Consider the following 26137-nt stretch of genomic DNA (forward strand, 5'->3'; position numbering starts at 1 on the left):
CCCCTCGCACCGAAGAAGTGTCTTCAGGGCTTCTGCCCAGGAGGGAAGAGTTAGGATAGATTTGATCATTAGGCATGTAGATAACTGGGTGACTGGTGGCTGAAGATCGTTTGGTCACTCCCTGCCTGGTGCAAAGGTGATGAACCTCATGTGCTACCTAGATAAGATTTTACAAAGTGCTGGGGAGAAGTCTGCTGTCTTGTTACTGAGCAGAGTTTTGGTTCTACCCTGCTCATAGGTGCACTGAAATGATAATAATTGTACAAATATTTCCAATAAAATATTGTTTATTAAAATTTAACAGACATCCTGTTCCAAGGCATGTATTTGTACAATGAAGGAACAAGTCAGAGAGTGTAAATGCAACTTCCCTGACTTAACGCCCTCAAAATTCTGTTCTGCTAGGTTCACTTAAATATACCTAATACATGACAACATTTTACTGCCTGTATATAATTGGTCAAGAATACTTGATACCATATAAGGCGCTTGCATGCATATTGGGGGAGTGTCTGTCCCCCTCACACAAGAATTCCTAAAAGTTACATTTTAATACTAGCTTATCTAATAAAAAAAGGTACAGAAGAAACAAAGAAAGGGTATTACAATATACATACAGAGGAAAAATTATCCACATACACAGCTTTAAATCATTTCTCCTTAAAAGTCAAACTGCTGCTCCCATGTTACTAAGTCACTTAAGAGCATGCACTGAAAATCCTATGTCTCAGTGAAAGAGAACGGGAGTGGCCAATCCATTCCCACAAAACCTACATTTTTCTATATGAATCCTCCAGTACAATTTTTAGAGGTAATTATATTTCAATCTGAACCCTTGAATATGAAAGTTCCTATATTAATAGTTTACTAAAATTTAATTCTTCATAAATGTATTTTGTATATCCGATTAGAATTTCTAACTTTACCCTGCAAAAAAGGAGAGGGAACCCCCTCCCCTGGAATGTAATCTCTGTAGTAAGAAGAAAAGTCCATCTCTGTAGCAATCAGGTCAAAAGCCAAACCTTATCTGCCACAGGTCTCTGAAGATCAGACTGGGCACACATTGAAACAATGGAACTTCATAAAACTAAGCTACAGCCTGGGTGTATCTGCTCTGGTCTTCAACAGAGTGTATATATTAATTCTAGTGACCTGAGAGAAGGCCTACTCCTGTTTCCAGGGACCTCAGCACAAAACACATATTTAGATCGATATATTATCCCATATTTGTCTTATCTGGTTTGTGTTCTGGCATATCCAATTGTAATTTTATATAGCCATTTATAAACCCTTCTCCTCTGCCCTTGGATTAGTTTCTTATCTTATAAAATCAAACCCTAACTAGTAAATCCAGAGCAATGGGAGGAAAGTATAATGGCTATTTTATTTTTCATGCTTGCCCATTCTACCACATATCTGACCATGTTTAATAGACTGCCATGCCTAGGTTCAAAAGGGCCACATCAGTTACGTCTGGGTACCAATGGCATAGGGAAATGTGATAGGGAGGTAATGAAAGCTAAATTTAGACTCTTAGGAAGTTAAAATCATAAACCTCCATAGTAGTAATTTCAGAAATTCTCCCTGATCTATGGGCAGGACCAAGAGACAGATGTAGAGTCTCAATGCAATAGTGCAGAGAGGAGGGTTTTAGATTTGTTAGAAACTGGGCAACATACTGTGCAAGTAGGAGCCTATTCCGCAAAGATGAGCTCCACATTAACCAGGCTGCTGGCATCAATATGTAGAAAGGAGATAGAGCAGCTTTTAAACTTGAAACTGGAGGAAGGCTGACAGTTGCTCAAAAGAGCATGATTCGGAACAAAGTATCTTTAAAAGATATCACCATTAAAAAGAAGACAGAGCATCTCAATATCGAAATTGCAATACAAGCCACAGGAGACCAGGTTTCCTTAAATACAGAGCTGGTTGATTTTAAAGATTGCAAATTATCCATGCCAACTGCTGAGCAAAATGTAAATAGTTTTGACAAACATTGTTTGAAATGTCTGTATGAAAATGCCAGAAGCCTAATGTACTGAAAATTCTACAGAAGCAGAAATACACCTTGGAATCCCTATGGGTAAAATTTTCATGTGTAAAGAGGAAAAGGATAGGGATAGGAGTGCACTACCTTCTGCTTGCCCAGGATGATTGGTCAAATGTAGGGATCTAGAAAGTGTATGAGGTATTAACAGTCTGTCTAAGAAAATAGGAAAGTTTATCTGACGAATCTTGAATGATAGGACAGTTTTTTAGGAGATACGGTGAGGGATTGGCAGCTAATGGGCATTTTTTAAGAGCGGCGTTACATTATCATATTTCTTAGAATTTGTTATGATTTTTATTGCAGTATTTTGGATTAATTGTAGTCTCCTTAGTTGTTTCTAAGTAGCAACCTTTAATAATGAATTACAGTAATTCAGTTTAGAGATGAGTGAATGAATAAGTAATATGTAATTTGTAGAATAATTTTTTACCACTTGGCTTGTATGATCTTGATATGACAATTTCTGGTCAAGTACTACTCCAAGGATTTTAATGCTCGAGACCTGCTGCAAGGGAATGCTGTTAATCTGAATCGGTGCAACTAAGGAAAGACCTTCTTTCCAAGGGATTCTTCTGAGATTTATTGATATTCAGGGCTAGCATATTGATCCTCAGCCATTAGTTGATTTTTTTTTTTTCTATTTTCTTGTTTAAATCATTTGTTTCATATTCAATTTCTATACCGTTCTCCCAGGGGAGTTCAGAACGGTTTTTACATGAATGGATTCTCGGTATTGAGCAGATGTAAAAGCTGTATGTCATAAGCATAAGGGGTGAATCCAATTGATTGAGCAAGGGTGATTAATGGGGCAAGAAAGATGTTAAAGAGGAGTGGGGAAAGTATTGAGCCCTGGGGGATTCCATAGCTGAAAGTTAAAGAGTCAGATTTAGAATTATTAAAATTGACCTTGGCAGAGCGCTCTGAAAAATAAGATTGGAACCAGCTGAGTACTTGTTCACTAATTCCTATTGAGGCTAGTCTCTTGAGTAGGGGGTGGTCTATTGTGTCAAAGGCTGAAGAAAGGTCAGAGACATAAATATATAAGCAATTGTCTGTTATTAAAATGCTGACTTCAATAATAAAATTGCAGGCAGTCTAAAGTTAATTGTAATACTCTACTGAAGAAGTTGATACTGTTGTTGATCAAAACCATACTGTGTTTTTAACAGGCGATATGGTAATAAATCTGTGTATTTACCATGGCCAGAGCTCTGTCAGATTTCTGTGTTTAACAATCATTCACCATAAAAACTGCAATAAAATTTTACTCTGAAATCATTTCTGAATTTATCTACCCCTTTTACAAAGCCATGCAAGACGTTTTTAGTACTGGCTGGTGTGCTGAATGCTCTAGAGTTGTCATTTTTCTTTCTTTTTTTTTTTTTTGTCTTACCAACTATGTCTCACCACTATGTATCAATAATCTTAATTACCGTATCCAACCTACCATAAAGATACTAGGTGTAACTTTGGATCAGTGCCTAACCCTGAGAGACCAGGTGGACTCTTTGATCAGAAAGGGATTTTTCACTCTCTGGAAACTCAGATCCATTAAAGCTTATTTCGATACAGCGGCATTCAGAACCCTAGTCCAATCCCTCGTCCTGAGTCTACTTGACTACTATAACATTGCCTATTTAGCAATTTCCCAAAAGAACATGCAGCGTTTACAATTGATGCAAAATGCAGCGGTCAAACTGATCTTTGGGCTGAGGAAGTTTGACCACGTGACACCCTACTATCGGCAGCTGCATTGGCTGCCAATGGAGGCGCGCGTAAAGTTTAAATTTGCCTGCTTCTGCTTCAAAGCACTACACGGACTTGCCCCTAAATATATAACTGACCTTTTCGTCTTCTCAGCCAACAGACACAAGAGAAACTCACATTCCAACTTCGTTTCCCCCCCCCCCCAGTGAGAGGTTGTAAACTGAAAAAACACCATGAACATCTTCTCTCATACCAAGCAACATCATGGGGTAAAGACCTAGAACAATTGCTTTCGCCCACTACTTATGAGGAATTTAGGAAACGTCTGAAAACACACCTGTTCCTAAAGTATCTAGACAACTGATCCTCTCTTCTCTCTCCCCTCTATAGCGATTAACTTGTTCTATTGATCACTCTCTCCTCAAAAATGGATTTCCTGTCCTATTAACCCTCTTTCTTCCTCCCCTCTTAAAGTCAATCAATTTGTACCTTTGCTTAATCTTTGTAAACCGCATAGAACTTCACGGTATTGCGGTATATAAGCTGTTATTATTATTATTATTATTTATTGAATTTTATGCAAGAACAGAACATGTAAACATGAAACAGGTTGTAGTTAAGAGCACAATTGTGTTATCCGTACATATGGGTATAATGGATTCAACTGAATAGAAATATGTTTGTCTATGATTAAGAGGTATATAATCTTTGTTATTCCTGTTTTATTTTGTGATAATATGTATTTTGTGTATTGAAATAAATTATAATTGCTTTACTCAATGGATTTAATATTTTAAAGTTAAATATAAGTAATGTACATGGATTTTTTTGTCTTGAATTGTTTAGGTTGTATTCAGTACTTGCTTTATTCTTTTTGGGAGAAGCTGCTAAATTAAACATGTCCTGCTTGAAGGTTTTAATGCATCTGATGAGAGATTTTATTTTGAGTCCGCTGTCTCTTCAATTGAAGGTAATAGAAGTGTTTCTTTAAATTTCAAATAAAATGTATGTACAGTATATTCTAAACAACTATTACATTCAAAAGAGGTAGCATATTTATATTCTCCTTATGGATTGTATAGGTCATGTATGTACAAATAGGGACATCCAAGTCAGGAAATTCAAAATATGCAATATATTTTACAAAAGGCTTGCTGAATGTGACACTTGTAAAATACTTATAAGTTCATTGGAAATATGCTTTAGTGTTAATTTTAGAACCACATTTTCTAAGTGCCGTATTTTTACACACAGCATGAAAACTGCAAAAGGAATATATCTTCTTGGCGCTGGGAAGTAGCCTACATATACACCATGGTGTTAGCAGACATTTGTTTGAATGGAAATATCTCAGAAATACAAAAAACTGCTTTTGTTGGCTGTAAAGAGCATGGCTATTTACTAAAACAAACAAAGGAATTAAAGGAAGCCAGTTTGTATGACCTTTTACATTATTCACCTGCACAAATGTCAAATTTATGTAAGTACTGATAAAATTAAAAAATTTAGTTTTCAGAATTATAAGAATTATATGAAGCCCATTCTTCCCAAAAAACTATGAGATTGCTGTTTATATCTCATAAATAATACCACAGAGTTTATTGATATGCAATTAATCTGTTCCAAGGTGTCAGGATATTTTAGGATCTCTTTTTGCTACTTACTCATACATGTTTTTCTTTTCATATATCTTTTGCCTTTATACTTTTATCTTTTGTATTATTTTTATAATTATTATACTTTTAAGTTTCTTATGTTCATTTTGTTTGCTGTTCATCACTTACATACTGTAGACGATAAGATGGTGGGTGGTTATTTTAGCCCTCATTTTATACAAGCCCTATTGGGTTCAAGATGTACATAAACAGGCACTAAAATCTTTAGCTTGCATAAACATTATGTATGTTATAGGGAAAGATAAGAGACCCAAGTGCATGCAAATGGCAAGGAGGTATGGTCTGCACATATTTAGGGTGGTGGGTAGGGCATAGCAGGTTCATATACATTTAGTCCCTGTTTCATTAGGGGACTCCCAGTGACCCCCACCCCCTTGAGCTCTGAGACCTTGCTTGAGGTGCTTAAAGGTTATAGCTGACTTCCATTTTTCACCTCCTTCATGAGCAGATTTATTTTTATCTAGACTTAAACTTTACCTTCTTACCTCTGGTTCTCACGTTACCATGCCTCTCATGTGCAAACACCCCCTGGTAAATCTACTTCTTATCTTCACTAGGTTCCAAGCAGTTTTGATCATGCCACTATTGTCTCACAAACCTCACAAGTCTGAAAAGTCTCATTAATCTAAGCCTAGGAAACTCTCCCATATCAGGGATAAATCTAATATATTCTAATCTGCAATTTCTGAGTCGCTGTATACCTAACAAGATCCTAGGCGACTTACAATTCAAGAGAAGTACAATGTGATTAGGAGTACATAGAAGTTATAAAGCAAGCAGCACACATAATGTGATCTGGTGTATATAGCAGTCATAAGGCAAGCAACGTATGAAGCGGATATCATATAACTACAAAGTAATTGGTTGTCTTATTGTCTACAAAGGGGGTGCCAGGTGCCCACGCCTTCCCTTTTCCACATCTATGACTTCTGTACACCACCACCTCTTCCTCCTAATACTGACTTTTCTCAAGCTCTCTCTTCACCCCAAATCACTGATACTCTCACCACCACATCACTCACTTTTTGAATTCACTACTTCATCCCCTCATTTGTCTTCCGCCCTCTTTTCAGCCATAAAGCTTCAACATCCCCCCCTTCCACCGTGTGAGAAAAAAATTGGCGGGAGTAATGCCCACGCCCTCATACCTTGCCAACCCCTCGCCCATGCAACAAAAAATTAGCAGGAGGGATGCTCACTCCCTCCTGCCAAGAGGCCCCCCACACCTGGTGCAACCCGTCCGAGCCATCCCCTCCCCCCAAAAAGTTAGGAGGTATGCCCACTCCTTCCTGCCACTGGATGCTCCCCCGAACCCTCCTCCCGCCTACTACCTTTGTGTGAAGACAGCAGGAGGAAGGCTTGGCCCCTTCAGCTCTGTGGCCCGTTGATCTAGCTCTCTGGCATGCCTTCCCTTAAGTGCATCATGTGATGCACAGGGAGGGGCCTAAGGCCCTGATTGGCTCAGATGCCTAAGGCCCCTCCCTCTGTATCCCAGGATGCAGAGGGAGGACATATACCACTGCCTAACTTGTTTTAATTTACTTTAATCGGCACAGCAATTGACTACATCATTTAAAACCGATTAAAAATTGTTAAAAAAGTAGGTGCCAGGAGACATCTACAGTGTAGGCATTGTAATTGCGTCTACAGCAGAACACCTAACAGTGCTTTACGCCTAAATCGGTGTGGTTAGAGGCGGAGTAGGACTTAGGGCATAGGCACTAGGCATTGGGCGTGATTCACTAAAGAACGTGGGCACTATTAGTAGTGATTCTTTAAAATGCACCTAAGTGTAATCAACACTTAGCTGGCACCATTTTTATGGCTGCTGATTTAGGTGCCATTTACAGAATCTGGCTCTTAGTTCTCTTCTGAAATGGGGACTATAGCCTAAAAGATTGACATTGGGAGTTACAAGCATGTTTAGGATTTTAGAAATTAGCCAATAAAATACAGTTTTCAAAGGGCAGTAACTACATAAGTAAGAGATCCATGAAAGTGAAAATTGTCTCTGTCTCCTATCATTGGTAAATCTAGCAGATATAAAGAGAAAATGAACACTAGAGATTTGATTTTCAAATTTACTACCATAGTTTTGTTTTTTTAGAAAAATTTATTTATAACAAAAATAACATTCAAGGAAAACTTTGTACAGAAAACTGAAAGACAAAAGATATGAAATTATTTATCCCATTGGATAGAAAAATATATGAAAAATATAAATAGCTAAAGTCCACCATCAAAAGGGATCCAATACTATATGGTGTCCGTAAATACTAGGGCCTCTTACGTAGTTTTAAAATATTTTGCAATCAGGGCAAGATTAACCAATAGGCCAAGTAGGCACGTGCCTAGGGCCCGAAATGGTCAAGGGAGCCCGATGAAGGAGGGCATCAACATTGTTTTTTTCCAAATGGTGATGGGCCCCTCCAGCATCGATCGGCAACGCGGGCCCCCCGATCGGCAATGCGGGCCCCACCCCAATCGGCAACGCAGCTCCCCCCCCCATTGACGGAAAGTAAGACAAGCAAGCAACACGGGTAAGAAAGGCAATAGGTGCTGCTTGCCCAAAGCTTCCCTCTGAAGCAGCTTCCTGTTGCTGCCCGGGCGCATGGTGGGGTGGAGCAGGGCAGGGGGCCTAGTGTTCTTGTGTATCTAGGGGCCCTCGACAAATTAATCCTGCCCTGTTTGCAATTAGTTAAATATTTACAATATGTGACAGGTTGGTAACCACAGATCAACAGCAAACAACACAACAGCAGAGGAGATGAAAAACCAAATCAGTCAATAGCATATGCAAGGATGAATTTATTGTGTGGTAAAAGGATGACTTAACATGATTTGTGTTTTGGCCATAGGGTCTGCATCAGAAGTCTAAAAACAAAAAGGAAAATATATTAAATTGTGAAACAAAAATATATAGGATAATTGTTATGTGAATTGCACACCATTCAATGGCAACAAACTATGGGACAGGGGGTCTGAAAACAGGACGGTCACCTTACATATACAGCAAATGATCTTTTTCACAATTGTAAAGCACTTCTAATGTACTGTATATAAACATGTTCTCATTTGCCTTGACATCTTTGAACCCCCCCCCCCAAATATAAATGATAATTTAAATTTTTTTCTGCATATAGTGAAGAAATTGGGGGCAGGATTGGGGGCTGGACTGACAATTAATAGATGTCCCCTTTAGATGGAAAAAAATAAATGGTCATGTTATGTATAAGGTATGCACTGCTACATGACAAAATAAATTGTGCTGCTTCTGGGTATTTAAACAAAGTCTACATAAATACAGTAAAACCTTGGATTGCAAGTAACTTGGTTTGCAAGTGTTTTTGCAAGACAAGCAAAACATTTGATTAAATTTTAACTTGATATACAAGCAATGTCTTGCAATTCAAGTACATACAATATAGATACATCACAACTGAGATGATGGTTCTTCTTTCTCTGACGCTGCAGGAGTGTAATGACTGTTGTAAATGAGCGTGGTCTTGCAATACAAGTACGTATAATATTTTGAATTAAAGTTTTTGGGTTGTGGAATGAATTGTCTGAATTTCCATTATTTCCTATGGGGAAATTTGCTTTGATATACAAGTGCTTTGGATTACAAGCATGCTTCTGCAATGAATTATGCTCGCAAACCAAGGTTTTACTGTACAAGGTATCACCTTGCTGCTAGCTGGCATAAGTGATACTGGTATCATAAAGTATTGCTCGCACAGTAAACATATATTGAAGGAACAACCAGATGCGCACAGCACTGTACATTAACATGGAAGAGACAGGTTGCGGAGTGGGTAGCCTCCTTTCTTGTCTCAGGGATGTTGTAGATCCAGGGGAAATATGCTGCCTCCTATTGCTTTCGATTCAAGCCAGATCTCTCACAAACTACAAAAGTGTCAATTGGGCCAGCAAGCGACGAATCAGCCAACTTAAGAAATTTAGTCAATTGGGAAACTTTTCACTTCTTCATTTCAAAAAGAAGGAAAATCTTTTCAGGAGGTAATGAGTTCAAGGTGTTCAGCATATGTTCAAATGTGCAGTTAACCTGCAGAAATAGGTGGACAATCCATCAGTTCTTTGTATCATTGTACCTTGTATCTAATTTTCAAAAGGAAACTACCTGCAGTAAGCTACAAGTTATGCAGGTATAAAATACAGACCTTGATCTGCTCAAGATAGTCAAAGTGGCCCCAACAATGGGACATATTTGTCCTAAATGTAAGTCTTTATTGCTAATAGGAATGTTATAATTACAGGTGATGAAATATTTTGGGTTATTCGTTATGGTGCAGTGCACAGTCTGGTTAAGATCTGCCATGAGCTCCGTGGGAATGTAAATAGAGAAGGACTCAGAAATGCAGTGTGGAAAGCTTTGTACAAACAGAAGAGAAATGAGAATGATAGTCATATCCTAGAAGCTGTTAAGGTTGCTGAGGTAGGTATATAATTTAGTAGATTACAGAGTACATTGTAGAAACTTTAGGTACTATTTATATGTGTATATGTTTTGGGGGTTTTTTGTGTGGGGGAGTAAGTCAAATTCAATAAAAATAAAGATTAACAAAAGTTATTTTAGAAAAAGGCATTACTGATATATATGTGGCTAAATGCAGAGATTTAAAGGAGGTATGGTCTGGGCAGCCCTTCAAAGTATACATATATTCTGCATTTTAAAACTGCGATATATGCATATATATGCCTTCTAGAATATCCTGGTTGGCATTTACACATTTGCTAGGTCATACATAACTCCTGCTTAACCAACCTTTTGGATCTGGGGTTTAGAAGGGTTCTTCAGGGGAGAATAGTAATTATCTCTCTGGCATTCAAGCCATCTCCCTGAGGAAAAAGTTAGTTTCAGAGGACAAATCCTTAGTTAACTGCTGTTATACATGCAGGCTTACAAAAAATACCATTTATTAAGGAATTTTTGCACTTAAAGGATTTTCACACACACAGGCCCAGATTCTATAAATGGTGCCTGAAGTTAGGTACCTAAATCGGCGAGTCTAGCCAATCTAGGTGCCTCATTTACCCCCTCCCCCTTTTTACAAAACCATGGAAGCGGTTTTTAGTGCAGGCTGGTGTACTGAGTGCTATGCGCTGCTCCCAATGAGCATGGCTGCTGGCACTAAAAACACTTTTGTGGTTTTGAAAAAAAAGGGGTGAGGGTAATTTAAAAAAAATTGGCTTAATCGGCGCTGTTAATTGAAAACGCCATAAAATGCAAAAATTGATTAAAAAAATTAATTACCTGGTAGACACCTAACTCAGTAGGTGACTATCACTTCAAGATAGATGTCTACTCTGAGGGACCTACCAGCAAGTAGGCATAGTTAGAGTGTGGTTTGACTTAGGCACACTCATTTATGCCAAGAAAGCCCTGGCCTAAATGGGAGTATGCCTAAGATTTCAACACCTACTGGTGCCTAAGACCGCTTAGGCAACACTAGGCATGATTCTATAAATGGCGCCTAGCGGATGATTGACACTTGTGCTCAGTGGTACCTAGCAGTTAGATGTTGTTTATAAAATCAGGTCCATAATGTATGAAAGTATGCACATGTATGATGGAGCATGCTTATACATGACCTGCATGAAGACATGCTCTGGGGTAGTCATAAGAGCATAAAAATTGCCGCTACTGGGTCAGACCAGTGGACTATCATGCCCGACAGTCCGCTCACGCGGTGGTCCTCCAGTCAAAGACCAGCGCCCTGAGACTAGCCCTACCTGCATGCGTTCCGGTTCAGCAGGAACTTGTCTAACTTTGTCTTGAATCCAAAGCTGGCAAAAATAACTATGGCTCTAATACTCCCCTTTTACAAAGCCACGTGACAGTGGCACCGTAGTCTATTAATTTCCACTGGGATTCGGAGCGATTAGTGTGGGCCACTGCATTAATTGGCTTAGTAAAAGGGGGGAGATAGTGCTGTAATTTCTGCTAATTTACCTTGATATTTTATAAAGACACATAGGTGGCCCGATATAAAATGACTCCCCTGGACTCCTGTGCACACAAACACATTGATAAGGTACAACATAACACTTTATTGGTTTATAAACCATCAGTGGCGTACCTAGCATATGTTGAATAACACTTTCAACTGGAGACTAATATAGTTGTGAGACGTTATAATATTAAAGTTTTGCAGAATATGTGAGACCAGTAACTGCTCTAATATAACTCAAAAAGAAGGAAAAAGCCTCAGAAAAGGCCCTCCCACTGCCACAAAGGTGGATATAAGGTGGTTAGACGGTAACCTCACAGGCAAAACCTTCATTAAATGAGTGTTTGAGCAGAAAAACTGTGCTACACATCTACTCGGAAAATAGATAGAGGAAAAACCACTTATCTTGAACTGATCGGCACACCAACGAAGGCCAGCGTTTCACCGATAAGCTGCATCAGGGTGTGACCAAAACCGATCAGTTCAAGATAAGTGGTTTTTCCTCTATCTATTTTCCGAGTAGATGTGTAGCACAGTTTTTCTGCTCAAACACTCATTTAATGAAGGTTTTGCCTGTGAGGTTACCGTCTAACCACCTTATATCCACCTTTGTGGCGGTGGGAGGGCCTTTTCTGAGGCTTTTTCCTTCTTTTTGAGTTATATTAGAGCAGTTACTGGTCTCACATATTCTGCAAAACTTTAATATTATAACGTCTCACAACTATATTAGTCTCCAGTTGAAAGTGTTATTCAACATACATTGGTTTTCAACATTTCTGTGTTTTTGTACCTAGCATATGTGACATCTGGGGTCCATCATTTTTTGGCATCCCCCCATCTGTACGAAAAACATGATTTTTAATAACAAGCCACACGTCACACATGAGTACCTAGGAAAAGGCAGCATCTTACATATGCAGTGAGCAGTACAACATCAATACACCCATTGTAAAACTAAACAAGCCAGACTAGTACAGATCAATCCTACACCGTCAATCCTAACAGAAAACCATGTCTTTTGAACACACAGAACACAGAAAACACCTTCGCCTAGTATGGAATATGTCATCACAAACTAACCCCTCCCTCTTTTACAAAACTGTAGTGTGGATTTTAGCCACGGTAGTAACAGCTCTGATGCTCATAGAATTCTGAGCATCAGAGCTGCTACCACACCGGCTGGCGCTAAGAACGCTCCACAGTTTTGTAAAAGGGGGGATAAAATAGAAATACATAGACAAAGGTTAAATCGAACCAGCAAGAAACTGGACTCTGCATACAGTGCAACACCACAAAAATAGTGACACATGTCTCCTAAAGCAATAAATAAATAGAAAATTTTTTCTACCTTTGTCTTCTCTGGTTTCTGCTTTTCTCATCTTCTTGTTACTCTCTTCCTTCAATCCACTGTCTGCCATCTCTCTGCCCCTATATGACATCTTCTCTCTTTCGATGCCCCTTCCAGAAACTGTATGCCTCCCCCTTCCATCTCTCCTTTCACCCCCATTGGTCTGGCATCTCTCTCTTCTCCTTCCCTCTCTCACACCTCTCTTCTGCAATCCCTTACTTCCCTCATTTTCCTTTTTCAATTTATTTTTTTCATCCATCTAGATTATGTTCTTACTACCCTCTCATCAATTTCCTTTTTTCCTGTCTACCTACAGCTCCCCACCTCTTTCTCCTCACCACCTCCAGTATTTCCCTAACTCAATCCTTTTTCCCCATCACGTGCCCTTCTTTTATTTATCCCCTCCTTCCATCATCTGCCCTCTTCTCTCTCCCCACTTCCATCATCTGCCCTCTTCTCTCTCCCCACTTCCATCATCTGCCCTCTTCTCTCTCCCTACTTCCATCATCTGCCACTTCTCTCTCTTTCCCCCACTTCCATCATCTGCCCTCTTCTCTCTCCCCCTTCTCTCCACTTCCATCATCTGCCCTCTTCTCTCTCCCCACTTCCATCATGTGCCCCTTCTCCCCACTTCCATCATCTGCCCCTTCTCTCTCTTTCCCACCACTTCCATCAGCATCTGCCCCCTTTCTCTCCCTACAATCCAATTCCATGCAGTATCGTTCCCCCTTATGTCTCTTTCCCCGCAATACCATCAGCATCTTCACCTTTCTCTCCCTCCACCACGATTCCATACCACCCTGACCCCCTTTCTCACCCTTCACCATGATTTCATACCACCTTGAACCCCTTTGTCACCCTTCACCAGATTCCATAGCACCCTGAACCCCCTTTGTCACCCTTCTGCATGATTCCATAGCACCCTGACCCCCCTTTGTCACCCTTCAGCATGATTCCATAGCACCCTGACCCCCCCCCCTTTGTCACCTTTCAGGATGACTCCATACCACCCTGACCCCCCTTTGTCACCCTTCAGCATGATTCCATAGCACCCTGACCCTCCTTTGTCACCCTTCAGCATGACTCCATACCACCCTGATCCCCCTTTGTCACTCTTCAGCATGATTCCCTACCACCCTGATCCCTTTATGTCACCCTTCAGCATGATTCCATAGCACCCTGACCCCCCTTTGTCACCCTTCAGCATGATTCCCTACCACCCTGACCCTCCTTTGTCACCCTTCAGCATGACTCCATAGCACTCTGACCCCCCTTTGTCACCCTTCAGCATGATTCCATAGCACCCTGACCCTCCTTTGTCACCCTTCAGCATGACTCCATACCACCCTGATCCCCCATTGTCACTCTTCAGCATGATTCCCTACCACCCTGACCCCTTTATGTCACCCTTCACCAGATTCCATAGCACCCTGAACCCCCTTTGTCACCCTTCTGCATGATTCCATACCACCCTGACCCCCCTTTGTCACCCTTCAGCATGACTCCATAGCACCCTGACCCCCCTTTGTCACCCTTCAGCATGATTCCATAGCACCCTGACCCCCCCCTTTGTCACCTTTCAGGATGACTCCATACCACCCTGACCCCCCTTTGTCACCCTTCAGCATGATTCCATAGCACCCTGACCCTCCTTTGTCACCCTTCAGCATGACTCCATACCACCCTGATCCCCCTTTGTCACTCTTCAGCATGATTCCCTACCACCCTGACCCCTTTATGTCACCCTTCAGCATGATTCCATAGCACCCTGACCCCCCTTTGTCACCCTTCAGCATGATTCCCTACCACCCTGACCCTCCTTTGTCACCCTTCAGCATGACTCCATAGCACTCTGACCCCCCTTTGTCACCCTTCAGCATGATTCCATAGCACCTGACCCCCCTTTGACACCCTTCAGCATGATTCCCTACCACCCTGACCCCCCTTTGTCACCCTTCAGCATGATTCCTTACCACCCTGACCCCCCTTTGTCACCCTTCAACATGATTCCATAGCACCCTGACCCTCCTTTGTCACCCTTCAGCATGACTCCCTACCACCCTGAACCCCCTTTGTCACCCTTCTGCATGATTCCATACCACCCTGACCCCCCTTTGTCACCCTTCAGCATGACTCCATAGCACCCTGACCCCCCTTTGTCACCCTTCAGCATGATTCCATAGCACCCTGACCCCCCCCCTTTGTCACCTTTCAGGATGACTCCATACCGCCCTGACCCCCCTTTGTCACCCTTCAGCATGATTCCATAGCACCCTGACCCTCCTTTGTCACCCTTCAGCATGACTCCATACCACCCTGATCCCCCTTTGTCACTCTTCAGCATGATTCCCTACCACCCTGACCCCTTTATGTCACCCTTCAGCATGATTCCATAGCACCCTGACCCCCCTTTGTCACCCTTCAGCATGATTCCCTACCACCCTGACCCTCCTTTGTCACCCTTCAGCATGACTCCATAGCACTCTGACCCCCCTTTGTCACCCTTCAGCATGATTCCATAGCACCCTGACCCCCCTTTGACACCCTTCAGCATGATTCCCTACCACCCTGATCCCCCCTTTGTCACCCTACAGCATGACTCCATAGCACCCTGACCCCCTTTGTCACCCTTCAGCATAATTCCCTACCACCCTGACCCTCCTTTGTCAGCCTTCAGCATGACTCCATAGCACCCTGACCCCTCCTTTGTCACCCTTCAGCATGATTCCATAGCACCCTGACTCCCCTTTGTCACCCTTCAGCTTGACTCCATAGCACCCTGACCCCCCTTTGTCACCCTTCAGGATGATTCCCTACCACCCTGACCCCCCTTTGTCACCCTTCAGCATGATTCCATAGCACCCTGACCCCCCTTTGTCACCCTTCAGCATGATTCCATAGCACTCTAACCCCCTTTGTCACCCTTCAGCATGACTCCATAGCACCCTGACCCCCCTTTGTCAGCCTTCAGCATGACTCCATAGCACCCTGACCCCTCCTTTGTCACCCTTCAGCATGATTCCATAGCACCCTGACTCCCCTTTGTCACCCTTCAGCTTGACTCCATAGCACCCTGACCCCCCTTTGTCACCCTTCAGGATGATTCCCTACCACCCTGACCCCCCTTTGTCACCCTTCAGCATGATTCCATAGCACCCTGACCCCCCTTTGTCACCCTTCAGCATGATTCCATAGCACTCTAACCCCCTTTGTCACCCTTCAGCATGACTCCATAGCACCCTGACCCCCCTTTGTCACCCTTCAGCATGACTCCATTGCACCCTGACCCCCCTTTGACACCCTTCAGCATGATTCCCTACCACCCTGATCCCCCCTTTGTCACCCTTCAACATGATTCCATAGCACCCTGACCCCCCTTTGTCACCCTACAGCATGACTCCATAGCACCCTGACATCCCTTTGTCACCCTTCAGAATAATTCCCTACCACCCTGACCCTCCTTTGTCAGCCTTCAGCATGACTCCATAGCACCCTGACCCCTCCTTTGTCACCCTTCAGCATGATTCCATAGCACCCTGACTCCCCTTTGTCACCCTTCAGCATGACTCCATAGCACCCTGACCCCCCTTTGTCACCCTTCAGGATGATTCCCTACCACCCTGACCCCCCTTTGTCACCCTTCAGCATGATTCCATAGCACCCTGACCCCCCTTTGTCACCCTTCAGCATGATTCCATAGCACTCTAACCCCCTTTGTCACCCTTCAGCATGACTCCATAGCACCCTGACCCCCCTTTGTCACCCTTCAGCATAACTCCATTGCACCCTAACCCCCCTTTGTCACCCACTACCCTGACCCCCCTTTGTCACCCTTCAGCATGATTCCATAGCACCCTGACCCCCCTTTGTCACCCTCTACACCCTTTCATGCCACCCTGACTTCCTTTCTGTCTCCATCCCAAAGATCCCGCGATGACTGCTTCTGCTCCGATGGAAGAGATAAGTGACATCGGAGGGGGCTGGGCCAGCAGACGCAGTTAGTTGCAGCAAGATCCCGCGATGACTGCGGCTGCCGGTCTCCCCCCCCCCCGACGTCACTTACCTCTTCCGAAACAGAGGAGGGAAAACGGCGCAGTCATCGTGGGACCTTATTTACTTCAGCGTGGCTGACGACTCTGCTCTAAGTACGGCAGCCGCGCTGAAGTGCCGGTTGAAGCAGCGCGGGAGGTTCCGGATCTGGCCGGCTGTGCACCCCCTTGGAGCGTGCACCCGGGGCGGACCGCCCCCCCCCCCCCTTAGTACGCCACTGTATACCATGAGTCCTGTTATTTCACCGACTCAGGGTAGGCAAGAGTCTTTTGAGTCAAAGGATATCAATAGATCTCAACAGTATAAGGGCTAGATTCACTAAGGGCACGGATCAGATCCCATCCATGAGGGATCCGATCCGTGTCCTGGGTGCTGATTCACAAATCTCTCTCATGCAAATGAGGGTGATCGGAATCTAGCCCCCAACCAACCGAATCGGATTGCTGAACAGCGATCCTTGAGCATGCGCAGACCATCTGTAGGCAGAGCAGTAAATTTCTTTCTTTTGCTTTTTTTTCTTCCCAAGCCCGTGGTTTTAATCTAATCTAATCTAATCTAAACCTTAAGTTTATATACCGCATCATCTCCATGAGAATGGAGCTCGACACGGTTTACAAGAACTTAAAATAGTGGGTAGAGAAGAAGAAAAAGGAGTACATGAACTTATGTGTAGAAGGGGGGAGAGAAAGGGGGGAAGGATAGAGCTACAATTTGCTGAAAAGCCAGGTTTTCAGTTGTTTGCGGAATAACTTAAGGGAGCACAGGTTCCGCAGCGGGGTGGTGAGGTCGTTCCAAAGACCTGTGATTTTGAAGAGAAGGGATTTTCCCAGTTTGCCTGAATAGTGGATGCCGCGTGGAGAGGGGAAGGCTAGTTTAAGCCTTTGGGCAGTTCTGGAGGAGTCGGGACTGGAGGAGTTGAAAGACAGTGGGATAAGAGGAGGCAGGATTCCGTGAATGATCTTGAAAGCCAGGCAGGAACATTTGAAATGGATTCTGGAGATTATTGGGAGCCAATGAAGTTTGGCAAGGAGTGGGGAGGCATGGTCAGACTTGCGTTTTGAGAAGATCAGTTTGGCTGCAGTATTCTGGATTAGCTGGAGTCTTAGAATACTTTTTTTTTGATAGATTTAAGTAGATGACGTTGCAGTAATCTAGTTTGGAGAGGATGATGGATTGGACAAGGATGGCAAAGTGTTGTTGGCTGAAGTAGGATCTAGCTTTCCTCAGCATGTGAAGGCTGAAAAAGCATGATTTTGCCAAGGAGTTGAGGTGGTCATTGAGGGAGAGAGAGGAATCGATAGTGATACCAAGGACCTTGCATGAGAACTCGAGCTGTAGTGTATCGCCTGTGGGTAGTGTGAAAAGTGTGGGCAGGTGTTCGAATTTTGGGCCGAGCCAGAGTAGTTTTGTTTTAGATTCGTTTAGTTTCATCTGTACCGAGAGGGACCAGGCACGGAGTCTCATCAGTTTTCGTGGAGGTTGGTGAGGTTCTGGTCAGTCTCAAGGAGGACAAGGATGTCATCTGCATAAGTGTAGATTGTTTCCAGGGGGGATAGTTGAAAGAGTTTCAGGGAGGACATGTAGATGTTAAAGAGAATAGGGGAAAGGGGTGATCCTTGAGGGACACCGCAAGATGGAGTCCAAGGAGTGGACATGGTGCCATTTGTGTTGACGGTTTAGGAACGGGCGCGTAAGAAGTTTGAGAACCACATTAGGATGGTGGAGTCGATTCCAATCTTGGAAAGTTGGTAAAGTAGTATGTCGTGATGGACGACATCAAAAGCAGCGGAAAGATCGAATTGTAGTAGGACAGCGAATTTGTTACATGAGTGTAGTTGTTGTACCTTTGAAATTAGGGAAACTAGGAGGGATTCAGTGCTAAAGCAGGGTCTGAAGCCATGTTGGTAGGGGTGAAGAATGGAGAATCTCTCGAGATAGGAGGAGAGCTGGGTAGCAACTATGGTTTCTAGAAGTTTGGTAAGTAGAGGGATATTTGCTATGGGACGGTAGTTTGATGGTAGGGAGGGGTCGAGATTGGCTTTTTTCAGAATAGGTGACAAGGCAATGTGGCCCATTTTTGTGGAGAACAAGCCTGATAGTAGAGCAGAGTTAATGAGTCTCGTAAGGGAGGAGATGGCCTGTGCAGGAATGTTTTCATAAAGGTGGGATGGGAAAGGATCTAAGATGCATTTGCAGGATTTCAGTCTGAGGCAGAGTTTAGAGATCTGGGGTTCAGATATGGGTTCAAATGTCGTCCAGGATCTATCCGCTGGGATAGGGTTTGAGTCATTGGGAGGAAGAGAATTGTAAGAGACTGCTGAGGGGAAAGAGCTCCTTATGGTGGAAATCTTTTCATTGAAAAATTTGGCTAAGTCGTTTGCGGAAGGAGGGGAGAGGGGAGAGGTGGAGTCGTTTTTTGAGGTTAAGTTTCGCCAGATGTAGAACAGAGTACTATTTTGATTTTTTGATCTGGTGATTTTATCTCCATAGAAATTCTTTCTTGCTTTTTTTAGTATTGTGTTATAGCACTTGATGTTGTCTCGCCAGGATTGTTTGTCTGAGGGGGATTTCGATTTTTTCCATTTCCATTCCAGGGCTCGACAATTCTGTTTTAGTTCCCTGTGATATGGAAGGTACCAGGGGGCTTTGTGGGAGTGGGAGATAGATTTTGTAGATAAAGGGGCCAGAGCGTGGTAGGTAGTCCCGTAAAGGGTAACCCAATTATGCCAGTTGGACTCTGGGTCTGTGTGTTTAGGAGAAGGGGGAAGTTGGTTAAGAAATTGGGTCCAGAACAATTCGCTCGTGATTTTTTTGCGGTAGGTGATAGATTTTGTGGGCCGGGGTGGAGTACCTAGATGACACATGAAGATGGGGAGGCAGAAAGAGCCTAGAAGGTGGTTAGACCACGGGACAAGGTCCCAGCGGGCCTCTTCAGCAGAAGTTTTGTGCTCAGTCAGGTCGAGGAAGCTGATGATGTCTAGTTTATGTCCTTTATCATGGGTAGGTGTGGGTGGAGGAGTGGTGAAGTCAAGGGAGGTGAGGAAGTCTTTGAATTCAGTTGTGTCCATGCTGGTGTTATCGTCAAGGTGGAGGTTAATATCTCCTATGATCAGTAGTCTCTGGAATTTTAGGAAGACTCTTGTTATAGTCTCTAGGAGAAGTTCAGAGGATTTATTCCAGGGGATAGGAGAGCGGTAGAGAAGCAAGATGCCTAGTGGGTGGGGTTGGAGTTCGTCTTTAACTGAAGCTAGTAAGAATTCTAGAGATTTATGTCTGCCCTTTTCAAGGAGCTGAACATTGAAGAATGATTTGTAAAGCAGAGCCAGGCCTCCTCCTTTCCGGTTGATTCTGGATGAGAAGAGGCCATGGTAGCCAGGGGGGCAGAGTTCGTTTTGTGTGAAAGTATCGTCTTTTCCGATCCATGATTCTGTGATGCACACGAAACCCGGATCGGAGTCATCAAGTAGGTCTTTTATTATTTGGGTCTTGTTGCGGACTGATCTGGCGTTACAGTAGAGTGGAGTGAGAGAGACAGAGGTGAGGTTGGGTAGGTTGGCTGGAAGGACAGGCTTTAAGGAGGAGTGGTTTCTTCCTCTGTGTTTTTTGTTGTGATGAGTTCTAGTGTGTACTAGTGTGGGGATTCTGAGGCCTGGGCAGGTGTTTGAGACTGTGGAGTTGGGGAGGTTGGGGGGGAGAGATATTTGGCAGTGGGAAGTATTGGTGAAAGAGCAGAGAAGTAGAAGGAGGAGCCAGGGGGGTGGCTTCATGGTGGGAGCGAGAAGAGATAGTGAGAGAGGGTTTGGGCAGAGCTTGTCAGGCAGGAGGTGGGAGAGATTAGTGCTGCTAGTAAGATGCAGGCTGAGGAGGGGCTAGGCTGTATAAGAGGTAGTAGTGATGGGCAGAGCAGGCTAAGTAAGTGGTGGTAGAGCTAGACATGCGATGAACATGTGATAACAGTAGAGGAGTAGTACAGGCTATATATGCAGTGTCAGGCTAAGATATGCAGTAGCTGGTTTTACATGCGGTTATACTTATAACAAATGGTGACAGGTTGTGGTAACAAGTAACATGCGGTGGTAGGTTAAAAATAAGTAGTAACAGGTTGTAAATGCAGCTATACAGGTAACAAGTAGTAGCAGGTTGTAAATGCAGCTATACAGGTAACAAGTAGTAGCAGGTTGTACATGAAGTAATCAGTGATTGTTTTAGCAGGCAATAGGTGCAGAAATATATCAGATGCAGATTGTAACAGAAAAAAAAGGTCTGTGCAGGGATTTTGAGGAAAAAAAAAAGCTCCGTGGGAGAGCTGGATGTCTTGGCACTAGAAGACAGCGTTAGAGTGGCCCCTCTTTGCTACTATGTTGAAACCAGCTGATAGAATCCTCAGGAAGAGCAGCAGTTAGGAGAGATGAAAGAAAACACAGTTCCCTCAGAGCCTGGCATGCTCCTTCTCAAGTGTCTTGGCACTAGAGGACAGCGTTAGAGTGGCCCCTCTTTGCTGCTGTGTTGAAACCAGCTGATAGAATCCTCAGGAAGAGCAGCAGTTAGGAGAGATGAAAGAAAACACAGTTCCCTCAGAGCCTGGCGTGCTCCTTCTCAAGTGTCTTGGCACTAGAGGACAGCGTTAGAGTGGCCCCTCTTTGCTGCTGTGTTGAAACCAGCTTTAAGCCCGTGGGTAAGGGCAGGAGAGTCAGGGCGGCAGGAGAGATTCGGGGCGAGAGTAGGATGGTGAGTCAGGGCAGCAGTAGAGATTCAGGACGAGAGCAGAGATGGGGCAGACACGTGATCGGGGCTGGGGGCAGGTAGTAGATTGGGACTGAGAGCAGGAGATCGGGGTAGGCAGTAGATTGGGACTGAGAGCAGGAGATGGGGCAGGCAGGAGATTAGGGCTGAGAACAGGAGTTCAGGGCAGAGAGCAGGGCGGCAGAAGGCAGGGCAGTTGAAAAGGACCTGAGCAACTGGGCCTCAGCAATCTCTTATTTTTGGATCGGTCAGCCCACTCAGTGTCCTTCTTTTTTTTAGTGAATCGCTGCCTGCCTACATTTGAATGCCCTTTCCCCTCATTTGCATGTGCGGATCGGAGGATGATCGGGACAGAGGTTAGTGAATCGGGTCAGAGGGAAATCAGATCGCAAAGGGGTCGCTAAGTGGTCGGGATTTGATCTATGGGCTTAGTGAATCTAGCCCTAAACCCATTTTATCCTTATCCCTTTTAGTGGATAATCTCTCAAAGTGTGTAAATGTGACTTCATCAGTCTGTTTGTCTCTCTTTCTGTGAACAATTAACATAAGGTGCTGCTCACCTCAGTGGTGTACCTAGGGTATGTGGCACCCGGGGCCCATCATTTTTTGACACCCCCCATTTAAAAAAATATTTTTTGTAATAACCATGAAAAATAAATGGTCATAATAGAAACAGGCACTGAAAATTTTCTTTTATTGAACCTCATATATGTAACCATTAATCCAAACATAACATAAATTATGTCTGAATTGTCATGACATCAGAAGTACATATGGAGTAGTTGCAGGTGATGCTTGGGACAGTTCTGATTGTGTTAGTTCGGTTTTATGTGTTTTTGAATAGAAGAGTTTTTATTTCTTTTTTGAAGGTTTTGTAGTCTGTGATCGAAGTCAATAGGTTGTAGAGTTGGGGGTCGAGTGTTCGGCGGTTGTCGAACAGTTTTTTTTCTTTTGACGATTTTGGTTGGAGGGTGTGTGAATGGTGCGTGAGTTCTCCTATGTCTGGTTGAAGTGGATTTAATTATTTAGCTGAAGAAATTAGTAAACCCCCCCCATTCCACACACATTAATTCTCTTCCATTTTTGTTCCCATTCTAAAAAACACTGATACGTTCCCAGAAAAAAAATAGAAGTGAAAACAAAGGCCCCTACAGATGAGAACATAACATAAGAATAGCCTAACTGGGTTAGACCAATGGTCCATCATGCCCAGTAGCCCATTCTCATGGTAACCAATCCAGGTCATTAGTACCTGGTCAAAACCCAAAGAGTAGCAACATTCCATGTCACCGATCCAGGGCAAGCAGACACTTCCCCCATGTCTTAACAAACTATGGACTTTTCCTCCAGGAATTTGTCCAAACCTTTCTTAAAATCAGCAATGCTATATGCTTTTACCATAACTTCTGGCCACTTCATTTTTAAGCTTAGTTCTTTCCTTCCAAACAGAGACCTTGCTAGATGTCAAATACAGAAAGAACAAGGTAACTTCACAAGGACTTAGCTGTGCAGGAAATGTGAATCTCCTCATACACCCACCATATAGTGCAAAAATGTGCAAAGATCTGTTTTTTTCTTTCGATCACTACATAGTCTAATGCCACACAAGCAGCGCTGTTACAAACATATTCTGAAGGTCAATGCTAAGGTTAACAAAGTTTCCTTCCTTGGACCACAAGGAGATACAGTGGTGCCTCACACAACGAACTTAATTGGTTCCAGGAGCAAGTTTGTTATGTGAAACGTTCGTTATGTGAAACGCGTTTTCCCATAGGAATACATGTAAAAAAAAATAATTCGTTCTGCAGCATAAAATATGCTAAGATGACATAAAAAAGATAAATTTTTTGTTATTATTTTTATTTAGATACATCTAAAAACATACATCTCCCTGTCCTTTTACTTCCACTATCTTCCTATCCCATCTCTATTCCCTTTTGTCCCTCTCCCCATGATCAATCATCTCACCACCTCTCTCTGCCCTCACCCTCAGGGTTCAAGATTGCTTCCACTCTTTTTCCTGTTGTTCTCTCTGCCTGTCACCCTATGATTTAGCATCCCTTCTGCCCTTGTCCAATATTTCCCCTTCTCTCCCTCCCTCTCATCCCCTGCTCCAACATGTGCTTTCAGCGGCCTTCTCCCCCCTTAAGCGTCTTTTCTTCTCCACTCCACCTTTCCTCCCTCCCTGCCTCCACCTTTGTGGCGCTTTTGCACCCGACCGACAACAGAACAGGCCCGGTCGGACAAATCTCCCTGTCCTGTAGCCGCGAATCTAAATTACCTTCTTACAGCAGCTGGATTATTGAAGCTGCTGTAAGAGGTAATTTAGATTCGCGGCTACAGGGCAGGGAGGTTTGTCGGCCGGGCCTGTTGTCGGTCGATCGGGGGACCTGACCAGCTGTGCACATTCTTCGGGGCGGACCGCCCCCTCCCCCCTCTTTCGTTCGCCATTGCCTTCTTCCTACCTGCCCTGCCGCAGCCGCACACAGCCGACCGGAAGTCTTCCTGATGTCAGCGCTGACGTCGGAGGAAGGGAGGGCTTTGCTTAAGCCCTCCCTCCGACGTCAGCGCTGACATCGGGAAGATTTCCGTTCGGCTGTGTGCTGCGACAGGGCAGGTAAGGAGAAGGAGACTACCCTCAACCAACCCCGCTGCGATCCAACCCCGCAGGAACCCCGGAAGGATGCAGCTCGGGCGACTTCGTTGTGTGAAACGAAGTACGTTATACGGATCACGACATAAAGTTCGTTGTGCGCAGCGTCCGCTGTGCGAGGCGACCGTTATGCGAGGCACCACTGTACTGACAAACCACTAGAAGAGATCCCAAAACAACTACCCAGGCACAACAACCAAAGACCCACTCAGTGTGTGAACCAGTTGAGAGGAGTGGACTAACTGGGGGGTGGAAATGGGCCCAGAGTTTGCTCAGCAGAATTTCCCAGACCACCTCTTCCTTTCAACACATTGACACGCTGCCTCCACCACCACCACCATTAGGAACACCTCAACGGGTAGCCAAGCAATGCTTATAAACTTTATAAAACACATTATTATATTTTCTTATAAAGCACATATTTTAATTGAACTCTCTGACATCCTCAGCCTTGCCATTCACAAAAATAGAAGGAAGAAAAGTTCCCGTTTCCTGCTGTCTCATGTCCCCGGCCTATACAATATTTTTCTTCTGCAGACCCTTCAAAAGTCTGACCAAATCCTCGTTTTACTTGCATTATAAAGTACTGAGGATGCCATCTCTCTCCAATCCCAGGTCCTAAAGTCTAAGACAGTAGTGCAAACTAGTGCTGCCCGATTCAAGAAGAAAAAAATTTTCGATTTGATTCAGCCTATTGAATTGGTTTTTCGATTCAACTTTCCTGCCCAATTGAGTGTTTGTTTGTTTTTTTAAAACATCCTGGTGGGTTTATTTTATAGCTTTTTCACCCCCCTTTGGCTTCTCCTAACCACACTGGCGCTGTGTTGTAAATAAAATAAAGAAACAAAAAGGACTTTTCCTCTCTGTTAAATCCTAGCTCACGTTTGCGGTCTAATACCAGCTCTGGCAGAATACACATTTCAAATCTGACATATTGTAATCACAAAACAGAAAATAAAATTAGTTTTTCTACCTTTTGTTGTCTGGTTATTTTTCAAATCTTGTTGGTCCAAGGCTCTGGTTGTCTTCTGATAACTTGCTTGCCAGGGTCTCCTTCTTCCTTCTTTCTGCATGCTAACCATCCATCTGCCATCTCTGTCCTCCCCGTTTCCCTTCCCTCCCCAGGAGGTCTGGCATCTATCCTTTTTTTGTCTCCCTCCACAGATCTTTTCTTAACTACCCTTTTATCCAGCATCTCTCCCTCCTTCCCCACCACCCCAGGGTCCACCATCTCTCCCTTTCTTTTCCCAACTACCCTCCTATCCAGTATCTCTATCCCCCCCCTCCACACCATCCCTTGTGTCCAACTTTTCTCCCTTTCTGTTCCTTCCCTCTCTAAAAACTATGGTCCATCATCTCTCCCTCTTCTCTATTTTCAGACCCATTATTTCTTCCCACCCAAAGTCCGGCATATGCGCGTCTCTTTGAATCCCCTCATTCCCTCCGTGTATTTCTACACCAGGGCCCCCCTCCCTGAAGGCCTGTCCCCCCCTTAAAGGTCTGCATCCCACCCCTGAAGGCCTGCACTCCCCCCCCCGAAGGCCTGCACCCCCCCTCCAAAGGCCTGCACCCCCCTCCGAAGGCCTGCACCCCCCTTGAAGGCCTGCACCCCCCTTGAAGGCCTGCCTGCCTGCCTGTCCCCCCCTGAAAGCCTGCCTGCCTGATCCCCTTGAAGGCCTATCCCCCCCCTTGAAGGCCTATCCCCCCCTTGAAGGCCTGTCCCTCCCTTGAAAGCCTGTCTGCCTGTCCCCCCCTTGAAGGCCTGTCCCTCCCTTGAAAGCCTGCCTGACACCCCCCCTTGAAGGCCTGTCCCCCCCCTTTGAAGGCCTGCCTGCCTGTCTCCCCTTTGAAGGCCTGCCTGCCTGTCACCCCTCCCTTCCCCTTGAAGGCCTGCCTGATGGCCGGCCTGCTCGCCCCACCTCGAAGGACCGTTCTCCC

At 44.1% G+C, this 26137-nt stretch overlaps 1 protein-coding gene across 5 annotated transcripts in view; it reads left to right on the forward strand.

The window, feature by feature from the left end:
- Window positions 1-26137, forward strand: part of TMEM232 (transmembrane protein 232) — a 179989-nt gene that overhangs the window by 95506 nt on the left and 58346 nt on the right. For all 5 annotated transcript variants that reach the window (XM_033929134.1, XM_033929133.1, XM_033929135.1 and 2 more), the window contains 3 exons: window positions 4604-4727; window positions 5012-5237; window positions 9711-9889. In XM_033929134.1, the coding sequence (XP_033785025.1) occupies window positions 4604-4727; window positions 5012-5237; window positions 9711-9889 (529 nt within the window). The remainder of the gene's footprint in view (window positions 1-4603; window positions 4728-5011; window positions 5238-9710; window positions 9890-26137) is intronic.

This window comes from Geotrypetes seraphini, chromosome 1 (assembly GCF_902459505.1).
Source record: "Geotrypetes seraphini chromosome 1, aGeoSer1.1, whole genome shotgun sequence".
NCBI classification, from domain to species: domain Eukaryota; kingdom Metazoa; phylum Chordata; class Amphibia; order Gymnophiona; family Dermophiidae; genus Geotrypetes; species Geotrypetes seraphini.